The sequence below is a fragment of the Convolutriloba macropyga genome, unplaced genomic scaffold, assembly GCF_964194025.1.
Source record: "Convolutriloba macropyga unplaced genomic scaffold, txConMacr16.3 SCAFFOLD_2853, whole genome shotgun sequence".
NCBI lineage: Eukaryota > Metazoa > Xenacoelomorpha > Acoela > Convolutidae > Convolutriloba > Convolutriloba macropyga.
In genome coordinates this window covers 16,944-31,647 of record NW_027449122.1, presented here as the reverse complement: position 1 = coordinate 31,647, position 14,704 = coordinate 16,944, and the positions used below count along the sequence as shown (strand labels likewise).

Here is a 14,704-nt window from a genome sequence, read left to right as displayed (position 1 = left end):
TCAAGTGCTCTTAGAGCCTTTGAGCTCACTAGTCTTCAAGTATGCGATTCACAGAAACTGTTTTGGAGACTTACCCTTATAGTGTGAAGGGTGGTTCTTAGAGGTTGACGCAACCCCCCCCCCCCCGGTGACCCCATCCGCGCTGCACTCACCTCACATCCCTTCAGTTAAACTAATGCTAGCGTCAGTAAACTGTAGCTAGCTACTGACGAAGCCAACCGCTCGCCGGTCGTTTGAGATATTTAATTATTGAAATCAGATGGCACTGAGAGTTTTTCTCTGAGTGGTCTTTGTAAGAATAAACAACAGAACTGAACAACTAATTCTCCTAAGGTCGAGCAGTCGATCATTACAAAAAACAAAGCATCCAAAAATGGAATAAACTTCCGCGTGAAGTCCGGACTATCAGATCACGCTCTAAGTTTAAACGCATGTTAAAACAGCATCTGCTCCAACAATTCAAACTTGTACCGTTGGAAAGGAACGTTGGTGGCTTCAAAAGTTATTTTTTACCTTTAAGAAACGGAACCACTAATTTTGATTTTTAACATTGTACTAATTTTGTATATATAATTTTAAACTTGTAATATTTAACCCCCGGGTTATATTTTCAATTTACTTGTTTAAAAAAAAAGAGAGCAATTTGCTCTGACGTATTGCAGTTGTCCTTTTTTATTCTGTAATATGGCAATTGAGCTCTAGAAAGACAGTTTTTGTACTTGGTAAACTGAAAGCAGATAAATATTAAGTGTGCAAATTGGCATGTATTTTTTCTATTACTTACACTTGAAGCTATGAAAAATCAGTTGTTCAGATATCATTTTTTCTAGAGCGAAATCAGTAAAATTCATTGGTTGTCGTTTTCTGTTAAAACAGTATAACTTTTCTCGATATTTAGGAAAATTTGTTCCAACTTGCGATAAAGGTTGGAGTAACTTGTATTTTCACTGTAGTGGTTGCACCGAATAACGTAAAAAACGGTTATGGTGCCTTTCGTGGCAGATTCACGGGAACTGGCTGTCTGAACCCAAAAGTTTGGGGTTTCAATCTTTTGACAATATCTTTTAAAGTAATGAACCGTATGCAACGAACCATAGCTCATTTTGTTGATCTTAAACCCCAATTGCTTGCCATGTTTAATTGGTCGCTATCAAACATTTTTTGTTTCAACTAAGATGAAGAAAAGAAAAATTATCTGTATGCAAATCTCTCTAATTCCGAAATCGATCACGAAAGTTTAAAAAAAACATTGGTTTCATAGTTACAAAATTGTCCACCGTTTTTTGCCAGGACTCACATCTAACAAGAGTTGAATTTTCTCATCGCCACAGTGTTGATTTGTGATTGTTTTCAGAACGAGAGGTTCCAGCTATTATGCACTGAGCAAGTACAAGTTTCTGGATCAACAATCTGCCGAGAACAATTGCACCAAGATTTCACAATCATGCTACCTGGTCTCTTTCGAAACTCGGTCTGAACAGAAGTGGCTGGAACGTCAAGGGTTCTTCAATAAGTATGATGGTCTGATGGTGTGGGTTGGTGGTAAGAAAATGGACAAAAATGACAAGTATCGATGGGCTAAGAGTGATTGCAACAACCAGGATCTAGACTTCGGTTCGTACTTTTGATTGATCTGGTGGCCATTCGATGCAAGATGTATGATAGATGATGACTCAATTTCTCTGGATATAATGGCAATTATACATAATTTTCATTATCTGCAAAGAAATTGCGTCATTATTAATCATATTTGTCATCCATAGTTAAATAGTTTACTACTGCAAATCAACTTTGAGAACTTAGAAGTTATTCACCCGCTGATGTGCGGGTTACAATAAATTTAAAAAAATGATATATTTTGTTCCCCGTAGCTTAGTGAGCAGATATCTTAACGCCCCCCCCCCCCCCCCCCACGCACACACACACACACACACACACACACACACACACACACACACACACACACACACACACACACCGGATTCCTGCCAAATGTGCTATTTTATGGTAACGTGCTACATAATTCGTAAATGGGAGGCATAAACAACACTGGCTGGGAGCAAAGCAGAATGGGTCCAAAAAGTGCCGGATTAGGGCCATCTATTTTGCATACCTATTGGCAGGTACTGAAATGGGCGAAGATACCCTCTGTTATGCCCTGGGCACTTCAGTGATGAGTAAACACTCGTGGGATGACGTCATACACGGGAGAGACTGTCAAGACTTCCAAGCATTCGCGTGTCAAGTCAAGACACACTCACTCAAGGCTGCAGGAGCTGCTACTGACAAGCAGATATCACTCAGGTTTAAAACTGTCCATTCCATTTTTTTTAATTTCCCGAAAACGTCAATAGTTTTGAAGAATGTGTTATTATCAGTATCATGAAGCCTAATTTTAAAACAAAGCTCGTGCGCGTCTTCATTGGAACCGAAGCGATCTAAATAAAGCTAAATTGTGATTATCTATTCTCAAAACAGACAGCTAATGTTTACATCAACTCCAAATTGAGTAATATGCTTACCAAAATGGCTCAAAGTATTCATTCTCGTTACCAAATGACAATCTGTTTTTTGTTCTAGCAGAACATCAGGCAGCAGGGCTGAACCGTCAGTCAACTGCTGAGTAAAAGATTGCGCTTTGAAAAAAGCTGTGAGGTACTCCTCAACTACAAAAATATCATTTGAGCTGCTTACTAAAAGCAATGCCATTTGTTGCTCAAACTGATCAATTGCCGCGAAGTTATATCGAGGCTATTATTGGTCTCATCGGCTTTTTACAAATCAAAGAATTTGTACACTGTTTCTTTTCACATAATTTGATCATTTTTGAAGTCGAATTGGAGTGCTGATTTCGGTTATGTCAATTCAGGAAAAGGAGAGAAAACCGATTGGTTTTGCTGCGTTAACTTTTCTCGCTCTAATCTAGAGTAGAGTGGGAAAATGGCATTTGAATAAAATTTTGAACTTTTTATTTTTATTGAGGCGAGCACTATTTTGATTTGCACTATTTTTTTCAGTTCTAATTGAGTTTTCGTTTTTCAAGTGAATAGCAAACTCCGTATCTAGCAATTTTGAGATTTGGTTTTTTGTTTGTCGCAAATTTTTTTTTACTTGACTCGGTTTTTTGCAACCATTTGATCACGCGCCAAAGGAGGTAAAGTGTGATTTTGCTCTTGACTTTTACCACCATTCACAGTTTAATTCGATTTTGTGAAATTTTTTGATCATAGATTACTTTCTTCACTCTAGAAAATGACTTGTGTTCATTTATTAACTCTAAATTGAGAGTGTAATTCAAGTAGAATTGAGGTCTCCCAAACTATATTTTTATAACGCTTTATTACATGAATCATAGGTTTGTTTCAATTTTTCTTAATTAAGATTTTTTTGTTATTAGTGCATATCTTAACTTAGGAGGGCAACAATCCATTTCATGGCTATTGTCCGGCATTTTGCTGACTATGTTGAGTAAGCGTGTGTGCAAAATGCTCGACAAAGGGTGTATACAAACAAAAGGCAAAAATTGGAAAATTGTTTTGTCCAAGTAAAGCATTACACAATTTCATTATTCTATCATAGTTTTTAATCTCTCGAACAATTCGTCGCAAAGAAGTTCGGGGTAAAGCAGATTCGAAAGAGAACTAAGTTAATTGTTGATAACAAAATACAAAGCTAAATTTCATTGATTAAAATTAGTTTCGGATTCAAAAACTCTTTGCTTTTGTCAAGGCTTTTTTGCAGTCATTTTATCAAAACATTATTTTCAAGTGTTTTCTTTTTCTAACACGCTAGACGCTGCGTTCATTTTTTTTGAATTCACAGCGGTTAATGGTTTCAAAGTCAATGGTTTGGTAAATTTATGACTTACCTCGCCCACTGAAAAAGCCTTGAGATGTATGTTTCCAAGAAATATGTAACCCAGCAGAATTAAAAAAAATTGTCAAATTCGAAGTTGCCCAGTTAAGAAAAAATGACATAAACTGGTGAAGCTCAGACATTAAGACGTGATTTTCCAATCTTGTCCAGATTTAGATGTTTTTATCTTTTTGTGTTTTTTTCCAACGTTACTTATGGAAGTCAGCGGTCAATATTTTCCGGCAATCTGTTGACTGTTTTGTTCAACTGCTTTTGAACAAACTTACTTTTATTGTAGTCTTTTCTGTTGTTTTATGAAAAATTTGGACTCGACCGTTTCCTATTACAATATTTTTTTGCTCGAGTGAACGAGTGGACTTTTCGTCTAGAAACATAATAAACTTGTACATCCCGATAACTTTAAATTTTTAGTCTATTTCAAGGTCTCTTGCAGCCTAAGTAACCTCTGGGTCTACAATTGAACGAAAGTGCTGTGTCAGTAGAACTGCATGGTTTAAGGGAATTTTAATTTGTTAGGTTTGTTTCCCCCGTACCAAATGCGCTTAGCCTTTCTAAGCTTAAGCTAGGAACAACCCCCGCCAGGTACTTGCCTGTCGTTCTAAAGAAATTTGTCCGATGGTACTCGGTTGCTTTGTTTGAATTCGTCACAATTTGCAGCTGTTGAATAGCACAATCATTCTTTATTATTTGCTGCAAGAGTATTTAATCGTTGCTCCTGACTATGTTGTTTTAATTGAATATGCAAAATATAATTTAGAATTTGCTGAAAGCGATTGTTTGCTCTTTGTTTCGATAAAAGCGCTTTTGTTCATAGACTGTTTTTCCACGAAAATTTTTTATCATCGCTGTTAATTGCTCTCCGATGAAGTGTATAGCAGTTATTTTTTCCTGAATAGCAGTGGTTTTTTACGCTATCTTATGTTCTAACCAAATTTTCGTAAGAGCTCGTCTTTCAAAAAGGGGTAAAGAACGAGAGCATGTGTTAGCACAACAATTCTCTTACAGCTCTACTAGGCTCTCTAAGAAGAAGATTTACCAAAATTATTGAGGAGACTTGATTTTAACGGTGATTTTTAAGGTGTGAATTGCTCTAATTTTCTAAGCTTAAGAGTAGTTTAGGCAATACTTCTGGTGTTTGGTTTTTCGGAGCTCATTTTGATCTGTTGTTTTAAACTGTTAATTCGACTTCTCCTGGCACGAGTCTTTGAGCCGATTAATATATTCTACCCGTTATTAATTGCTCTCAAACAAAATTTGTACCAATTATTTTAGTCCTGTGTTCTTTTTATGGAATTTTTTGCTTGACCAAATTTTTGTCTGACTCATTTGGCTTTTTTCCTCAAAAACGTGATTAACTGGTAACGCTCGAAGGGCATGAAGTTCTCTTAGAGCCTTTATGCCTTACCAGTTTCTAAGAATGCGATTCATTAAATTTTTTGATGAAACAAATTTATGGTTTGAAGAGCGGTTCTTAATCTTAGAATAACCCCCCCCCCCCCCGACGCCGCTCACCTCCTTAATGCTAGCATTAAGCCCCAGCTGGGTACTACCAAAACCAAGCAGAGCAATTCGCCCGACTTTAGTCAATTATGTTTTGAATGCACTTTTTCGCTGGCTATTATAAAAATCTTATTCGTCTGAAACGGGGTAAGTGGTCAACCCCATGATCATCAAGTCGCGGTGCATTTCTCTTTGAGGGTTGTTATTGTCTGCAGTGAACTCTGCACGGAAACTGAAGACAGGAGCTATTGATGTTTGAAGGGTTTCGAGTTTCGAATTAATCGAGCACACTCTCCAATTTGAACCCCCCTCCCTCCCAAAAAAAAGTTTTGAACCCTCGCAACCCAGTGAGGTAGTCTCCCTACTTTCGGGCTGATTACTATCAACCCTGCACTCATTCTTTGAGTGCAATTTGTGGGACCTTAATCGGTTAATTTTTAATTTGTGCTTATAATTAGCTGACAAACATCGTAAAGGGCCATATTGATAGTTTAAATGTAATTTTATCTAATATAAGCATAGAATCATTAACAAGTGCGTTGTCTGTTTTATACCAAAAATGACTGTGGTTTTATTAATTAAGAAAACGAGTAACTAACTGTAGGTAAGTTAACTAAAATTTGCGTTAAGTGAGATTTTTGCATCATAATGGATAGATCGCTTTCGTACTAAGTGATTTTGTTTTTTCCGCGGTTCGGATGAGAGCCCTGCAGAATTGAGTACCGAAGTCCATTTTTGTATCTGGATTGTTGCTCATTTTGTCTGAACTGTTCCTCGTCTCTTACACCTGTTGATATTTAGACTAATCCAGCATCTGAGTTCAACATGCAACGTGTTGGACTGTATAACCAACTCTAGATGTTACTGTGACCTGGCCAGCAGAGGAAGTCGCAACTGGAAGGAAGCCATGATCAGGTTTGTGCTACTCCAGAAATATTCAGTGATATTTTCCCCTTTTAATTGAGAACCGCGGACCGAATTGAATCAGGTCTGCAGGTCCACGTAACCGTTTTAAAAATTTCGCAAGTTAAGTTTTTAATTTCTGGCATTGTAAAATGTGCAATCAAGATTTTCAGCATTTAAAAACTTACACGTGTGTTTAGCAGCTTTTGTCCTCGTTTTCCTTTAGATTTTAGATTTGTGGAATTTTAAATTCAACGGTAGCAGAAAGGCCAATAAGTTCAAAAGGTCGAGACGTCTTGATACTACTCAAATTTATTTTTTAGGAAAAACAATTTAAACTTGCTAAATTTATCCTGAAGAAGTTAGGTAATTGCAATTTATTTATCTGCTCCCCTACATGTTATGCTAAGATACATGAAAAGAAAATATCCTGAAAACGTTGATTGAGATTTATATTATCTTCTCCACTACATGTTAAAGAATAATCTCAGATTCTGAGAAACAAAAAGGTCATTTTTCTAACCACGTTCTTGTTTAAGTGACTATAAGAGACAATCACCTTGACCTTTTCCACACGCACTCTGTTCTGTAGAGCGAAAAGCATTACATGGCTGTTAGTCCAACAGTTCTTGATTTCTCTTCCATACTTGTCTATGCCGATAACTGATACCGATATCACTGAACTAATAAAGGCAACATGGGTCTGATCGCCCGATTATATCAGACTTCTACCCCCATTTTGAGAAGTATACTTTTCTGTTTCCGGTTACTGAAACTCGATTTTGCCTAATCTAGCATGTCCACGCAATTCCGCTGAGTTCTGCAAAGACATTTTATTGACAACGGGGCAACTTGACAACTCATGGAGAATGAAAAAAGTTTAGGCTGTAATTCAAATTTTCAGTATTCATTTTGCTACATGGTGATCACTTGTTTTTGAAAGTGACCAAGCATAGGCTCCATTCTTTGCATCATTTTAAATATTGAAATGTTTTGATATGCTGAACTACGGAAAACAGTTTTTTTATAATTAAATAAAAACTAGCGACAGAATCGCTATTAACGCCCTCCCATATGGAGACTAATGGGCAACAAAGGCTAGACATCTTTTTTCATGGACAATCTTAGTTGTTATTAGGTTATACATACCGATGTTCAGTTTTGCACCATTATTCTTTTATAATCACATAAATCATATTGACACCTTGGTCAATTTACCCCGATTTTAATCGATAAATTCTTGTGTCATAATTGTCATGTTAAAGCTAAGGACTATAATACTAAAAGCTGAATTATAACCATTTGCGAATGAGTGCATATTTAGGCAGTTAAAGCTATTTGAGAAGTGAATCGAACGCTAGAACATTTCCTGTTTGATTGCATCTTTAAATCAGTATGATATCTGCCGACTTTGAGCTAACCATCTCTTCTAAAAACAAGGAAACGTTGCTAGTAGAATGTAAGAGTTTCATATTAAACGGCTGAACAAATATTCTATTGCCTGGATTTGTTTCAAATATTAATGCTGTAAATGCTGCGTTTCTGCATTTACTCAAGATGGCCGTTCAAGTTTTCGCTTGAACGGGAAACACAATGACGTTGTGCTCAATGGAAAGCCGGCAACTGGAAAAGTCATTGAGGAGATCGAAGAACAAAGTGAAAAATTTAACACCCGAAGCAGCCGTAGCCATCACAGTACTACAAGTAACAGAAGGGCCCTCAACCCAGTGTGCATTTGCTAATTGTTCAATTGTCATTTGGACACGGAAATAGATTAATGATTTCGTTGTTGAACCGATTGCGGGGTTAAATGACCGAGAGGTGAACATATACCGTATCAAATTATAGGGGGCTAAATAAATCGGGGTGAAAAGAAGTAGAACTGAATATACTATTTTAAGATATCGTTTGATCAGACTGGGGATGGTTATACTCAAAGTTTCAATTCCAATAGTTACTCTTGTTTAGTTCCTTCAGACTTCAATGATATCATGGATCTTTTCCGTTTTTGCCCCCTGCTTAGTTGGTGCCTGGTATTTGCACCTCCCAGACGCACGTGCATATTTTTGCTTAAAAATTTACTATATAATGTCACGTTCTCCGTAACTGGGTGGTGCATAACGTACTGGGGGGGGGGGGGGCAAACGGAAAAGATCCAACATCATTTACATTTCCGATTCACATCCACTAACAACTTTTACAGCTCAAATGCTGGGAAATAAATTTCAGGAACGACGCAAATTTGCTGCAAATCGACCGAATTACGAACAAGTTAATCATAAGCATTAACACTATCAGCAAAGAGAAAACATTCAGTTTTTTTCTGGCAGAGGCTAATACATATATTTCGTTAGGAAAAGAAAACAATTACGTCAACGTGTGATTTTTACAGGTGTGGATTGGAAAACATGGATATGGTTATAATCAACGACGAGGAGGAGTTGAAATTTCTCACAACACATGACGAATTGGGCATAAGAGGATATGTGGCAGCCCATGACTTCTATAATGAGAAGAAACTCACTTGGGTTAATGAGAAGGAAGGAGAAAGCGGCATTTCAAATCAAGCAACGGTAAAAAAAAGAGCATGGGTTCTAGTTTATCCCCCCAGCTTAGTAGGCATATAGCTTTTACATCCGCCAGAGGCACGTGCGTGCTGTTTTTTATGTTAGAAGGCTGAGAGAGAACAACCAAATGTAAATTGTGCATACGATAAGCTTGACATAGCTTGACAAGAAACTCTACTTGTTCAACATATACTTGGCTAGAGAAATGAAGCCTTGAGGAACAAGAAAGAACGTGAGAACGGGTTATAAGAGATGCTCATGCTCGAGAGCTTAAGACCAGTTGGTGTAAATGGGTAGCACACTAGGCTTGCAAGTAAGAGATGTGGTTCGAATTCAGTACTGGTCCATTTTCACAGTAGTTGTGCCTGCATAGACTCCCCCAACATTTTTATAGTACCGTGCTATAGCGCTAACTATCAACACATTAATTGTAGCTGGGGGCATAAAAACCCTGGCCTGGGCGAAATTGTAGATCCAGAGCATGATCCGTGACCGTGATTAATTGTTCTCTTGAAAAATCTTTTGTTTTTCTCGTTCTGACCTGTGAAAATTAAATCTAGAACTGTTACCGACAGCGATAATTCTTTGGCGCCCATTGTTTGTTTGTCACTTTATTGTCATAATCTTTGATTTTTTGCAACTTTGAATACTTAAGCTCAAGGACAAAAAACGTGGAAGTTTGGTCGTTTAATTAAAAGAAATTATTACTACAGTTTCAAACCACTTGTAGCAGACAAGTCGACGCCCCACCCCCCCCCCCCCTCCCGACAAACCCCAAGGCTTCGTCATTTTCTAGAAATATTGGATCTGTTTTACACCATCCCTCCAGCTTAGTGGACATTTAAATTTTACGCCCCCTCTCAGGCATACATAGTTATGTTCTGTGTAATAACAAGTAAATTGTAATGGTGGGCGTAAAAAACATTGGGGAGGAACAGAGTATATCCGATATCCGAAATATTGTACACTATTAATACGGCAAAATGTAGTTGTTTTTGCACCTTTTTTAGGTAAACAAGTTATTTAATCTGATCATAACCCTCAGGTTAAATGTACACATGCTTTCTATCATTAAATAAAGTAATCAAAGTTTATTAATATTAATATTATCATGATGTCGAAATTGTGGCTGTTTGCTCTCATTGTTAAAAATAGGATTTGAACGCTCCTATTAGTCTGTTAAATGGTATTTTCTGTTATTATTGGTCTGTTAACTTGTGCTGATCGAGCAAAAACTGGGTTAAAACATCTCTAAACAAGTTTTAAAAATGACAGTTTTTACTGAAGAGGGCAATTTCTTCCATTTTTGAATGCTTTTCGTGGTCAAAGATTTGTTACTCCACTTCGTTTTTGTTTGATTATTATAATAATTTGGTTTCTTCTCTAGTTCTGTCCAGCTTCTAGGCAACCAGTAAACATTTGAAAGCTTTCTGTTATTACCAGTGTCTTATATCTGTTTGAAGTTTGGCTAACGATCGAGATAAACAATTCGGCTGACAAGATACGATCCTTATTGAGAAGATCAGTGGAGTGGTCAATTTTTGTCGAAAATGAAAACATCAATTATTACTTTCAAAAGAATTTGGTTTCTGCTAAGATAAAAAGAGTGAATTTCACTAGCCATTTTACTGTGTTCAGATCATTTTAAAAGGTTAGGTTTGAATGGGTTTGTACTTTTTAATACCTTCAACTATGAAAGAAAACTTTGTGTCTGAATTGGTATGAGTTGTAAAGATTAATAACTCCGTTTTAACGGCATTTAATGTGCTGAATCTCTGTCGGGTATTCGTTGTTTCGTCTTATATTTTCCTCAATTTTCAATGGAATATTTTCCTTGCTTTCCAATTTGCAAATAACACTTGTCGTCCGCATATTGAACTGTGTCATTTCCACCACCTTCCCGTTTTTCAGAAAAACTTTTCACGGATAACAGAGAAATAAGAGGTCCTAGCACTGTTCCTTGTGGAACACCATGGTTAAGGTATTATCTCTGATAATTCAGTAAACAGTTTTACGCGTTGTGTTTGACTTGTCAAGAAAACATTTTAGAAGAAAAATTGTCGATTGAGAGAAATTAAAATTTTCATCTTTTTTTAGAAAGATTCACATGATATTGAATTGAAAACTTTTGCAAGATTTAAGAATACAGCTCCTGTGTCGTAGTTATCTTCCATATTTTCAGCTACTTTTTCAAAAAAAAGTAAAGCACAACATCATTTGAATACTTTAGATTGAAAGCCGAATTGCTTTCTGTTCAAACGCGCATATTTTTCGAGATATTCCAGTAACTGATTGAGTCTTTCAAAACTTTCTCAAAATTTGGTCTTACGGAAATATGACGGTAATTAGTTAAAACAGAAAGATCTCCTGCCTTAAAATAGGACATGTCATTGCTAATCAACTTTTTAGCATTAGCATTATTTACTTGTTACAGATTGAAGACAGTAAGTTGATTAAGAACTGGACTGCAACCACAGGCGGATGTCTCTACCTGAAGAGGTCGGATCCACCCTTCATTCTTCAGAACTGTGAGATCCCTGGGGAGGCACTGTGCGAGTTCGATGTGAAGACATTCAGTGATATTTGGGAACAGAAACAGAAAGATTACGAGGAAAATGAGGAAAAGGATGATTGATTTTGGAATAAGTTCATTAACCAATTAACTATTAACAATATGGTCAGTTCATACCATAGCCACACCGTAAGCCCCCCCCCCCCACCCCCGCACCGTCAACCTTGTTAATAACTATAGAATTTATTTACGACTGTTTACCAGTTAGTGCGGGTTATAATGCTGTACATGAAATTCTCTGTGCACCTAACAATTTGGGTTCAATTACATGAAGCGGTCAAATTATGATTTATATGAGGTGGAAAATAAATTATGGTATGGCTATGATCATCTTATGACTATGATTGAGGTGGCTGTTAAGGCAAAACCAAATAAGTCTTAGTGATCTATACAATAGTAAGAAGCCCAAAACCCGTATCCCCCCAGATACCTTTTCTTTTCCAAATTTATCTGAATTTCTCCCCTCATCGACCAGCCTCTGTGAATTTCAGTCTATTATAACGAACTATCGAGCACTTTCAATTAAAAATGTTTTTTGTTAGCCTGAATTGCTTAGTCTGATATCGCTGGGGTTTCCGCATTTAATATGGAAAAGGAATGTTCTCTCCTTCCTTATACGGTAATATTTGTTGATAAGTGTCGAAAAGTATACATAATGTTCTCTCCCATGTATTAAGATGGTAAGTGGATTTTTATGATTGGGTAATAAACTAGTTTAATAATCCAAGAAAATTGACTCGGCTCTTGCGGATGTCGATTTTGACATTGAAATTACGGTAATTTTTTTTTAAGTTTTCCGATCTATCTAAAAAACTTTTAAGTTGCTTCATGTTTCCATTAACTATCTTTCTATTGCTACATGCTTCCAAGTTTCTGTGCATCATCTGAACCTCCAAATATTTTAAATTTTTCAAAGCTTTTAAATCTGTGAACTTTTTTGAATTATATGTAGGGGTTTGGCTAATAAAACAGGAAAATATTAGATCGTATTCTTTTGATGTCATTTTGTATTTATACATATTTATACAGCAGCATTAATTGTGTATTTGATCAAGGTGTCAATAAAGATAGAAGTAGACAAGTTTTTCATTTCCGTAACGTCAGAAAAGAAGTTAGACAACATATGTCTTGTTAGACGTATTCTGCCCCCTACCGGAGTAGTGCGTGTGTGTGTGTGTGTGTGTGTGTGTGTGTGTGTGTGTGTGTGTGTGTGTGTGTGTGTGTGTGTGTGTGTGTGTGTGTGTGTGTGTGTGTGTGTGTGTGTGTGTGTGTGTGTGTGTGTGTGTGTGTGTGTGTGTGTGTGTGTGTGTGTGTGTGTGTGTGTGCGTGTGTGTGTGTGTGTGCGCGTGTGTGCGTGCGTGCTCGTGTGTGTGTGTGTGTGTGTGCGTGCGTGCGTGCGTGCGTGTGTGTGTGTGTGTGTGTGTGTGTGTGTGTGTGTGTGTGTGTGTGGGAGGGGGTGTTAAGATTTGCAGCCTGAACTTTCATCTACTCAAGGTTCTTGATAGCTAATGTTTTATTGCAAGATTCTCAATTTCCAGGAGAAATTAGAACCATTTTTTGGCAACCGTTGCAAAAAAGATGGATCAATCGACCAAGAAAATTGGACTTGCGCATATAAAGAGAACAAAGAATTGGCATTTAAAACTTGAAGACAGTCAGATAATTTTAACTAGCTGTGCGAGACATCCAAAACAAACACAAGCACTCAATGAAAAATTTTCAATGAAAATGAAATTAAGTTTTTTCAATGGTGAAGATGAAAATCACAAAATTTTAAACGAGTGTGAGTTTTTCTGTATGGAATAATTATCAATTGACTTCGATGAAGTATAGTAAACCTATGAAAACAGCAAAAGTGACTGTCAAAAAATACACAAAAATAAACTCTTTGTGCTACCGAAGGGAATGATTTTGAGCTGTAATGCATGCTTACGAATACTTCTTTTTATAAAATTAACTTTTTACCTTTTTATTTTACACCTTTCTAAAAAAAATTCGTTGTTAAACGAGATCATGCCTTGTTCAATTTTAAAAATCAATCAAATGTTGGAAGAATTTACATATTAAAAACTAGTCCGAAATTAAGCGAGATTAGCTTGGTTTGAAAGGATCAGCATATTGTCCTCAAGTCGTACGAGTTGTGCACACTGAAAACACATTTAATTTGCAACATGGTAGTTTGAAATTTTTTAATAAGTTTTTATCACTAAATTGTCTGAATCATGGAACTAGTAAGCTTTGTACTATTAAAACTTTTTGCGGTGGAATCCGTTGGTTGGTAATTAGAGAAAAATTAAATTCATTCGGTCAGAGAAAAGTAGAAAAAAATAATTAGATGGCCGAAAACCACAAAAAAAATAAGTTTTAACAAATTGAAGCCAACTGATAAGAGTCACGCAGCAGCTGATAGGAAACAGATTATCACAGAGCTTAAATTTTTCTGACGAAACATAACCTAAACCCTTATGAAAAAGTTGCGCTCTTAAACAGTTAAAAGTAGACACGCACGCGATTTATCCAACAGTAGATTTCCAAAGTCAAGTTGAGTGGCTTTTTTATTTAGCGTCGAGAAAAGTCCTGATAGGATTTGAAACGACGAATAAAACTGAAATGCGATGAGATGGAACTTGGTAAAAACTACCTAACTAAAGTAGCACAAATTTTCAAAACAAAGGTTTTCATTTAAAAAGGTGTCAATTATATTAGGATTCAAAATTACTTAAGACTAATTGCACTCTAGCGTGAACAGCAGAAAAAAAACGAAAATAGCGGAATTAATGACAGAATTCAAAATGGATTGACTTTGATTTTTTTTATTGCCATCTGATTTCTCAACGCCGGCTCATTTTGGTTTGCGCAACGTCCATTGGCGAAACAAATATTTAGCTTTATCTACTAACGGGCTACTTGCTCTCATAGGGTTTGATTCCCTCCAAGTTTTACCATTATTCCGTATTTAATGACAAAAGTCAAAAGACGAAATTTTGGTCAAGCGTTAAATTGGATTAAAAAGACAGCCGCCAAATTATAACTCCTGCAAACTTTGGTTTAGAGTTATTAATAAATCATGATGTACATATGTCGCATCTCAATGGGCGCTAGATCAAATGGCAATACAGAAGTATGACGATGCTAAATTTTGATTGGTTGAAAAAGACTTTTGTAAATTCATACAGCACGCATTTATTATCTTGAAATTCATACAGACGATTCTGCTCAGTACAGTTCAGTTGCTTACTAAATTACTTGAATTGAAAACTTGTAGCAGAAAAAGAGCGTTTTTACC

The 14,704-nt window shown here is 36.5% G+C and overlaps 1 protein-coding gene across 1 annotated transcript; it reads left to right on the top strand.

Annotated features, from left to right (window-relative positions):
• Positions 1 to 1,354: 1,354 nt before the first annotated feature.
• LOC142354801 (uncharacterized) lies at positions 1,355 to 11,622 on the top strand (the record flags this gene model as incomplete). Its single annotated transcript, XM_075407173.1, has 5 exons — positions 1,355 to 1,614; positions 2,124 to 2,304; positions 6,178 to 6,291; positions 8,672 to 8,852; positions 11,281 to 11,622. Coding segments are annotated over 5 exons (937 nt in total), but the record flags the coding sequence as incomplete, so codon positions are not given.
• Positions 11,623 to 14,704: the final 3,082 nt, after the last annotated feature.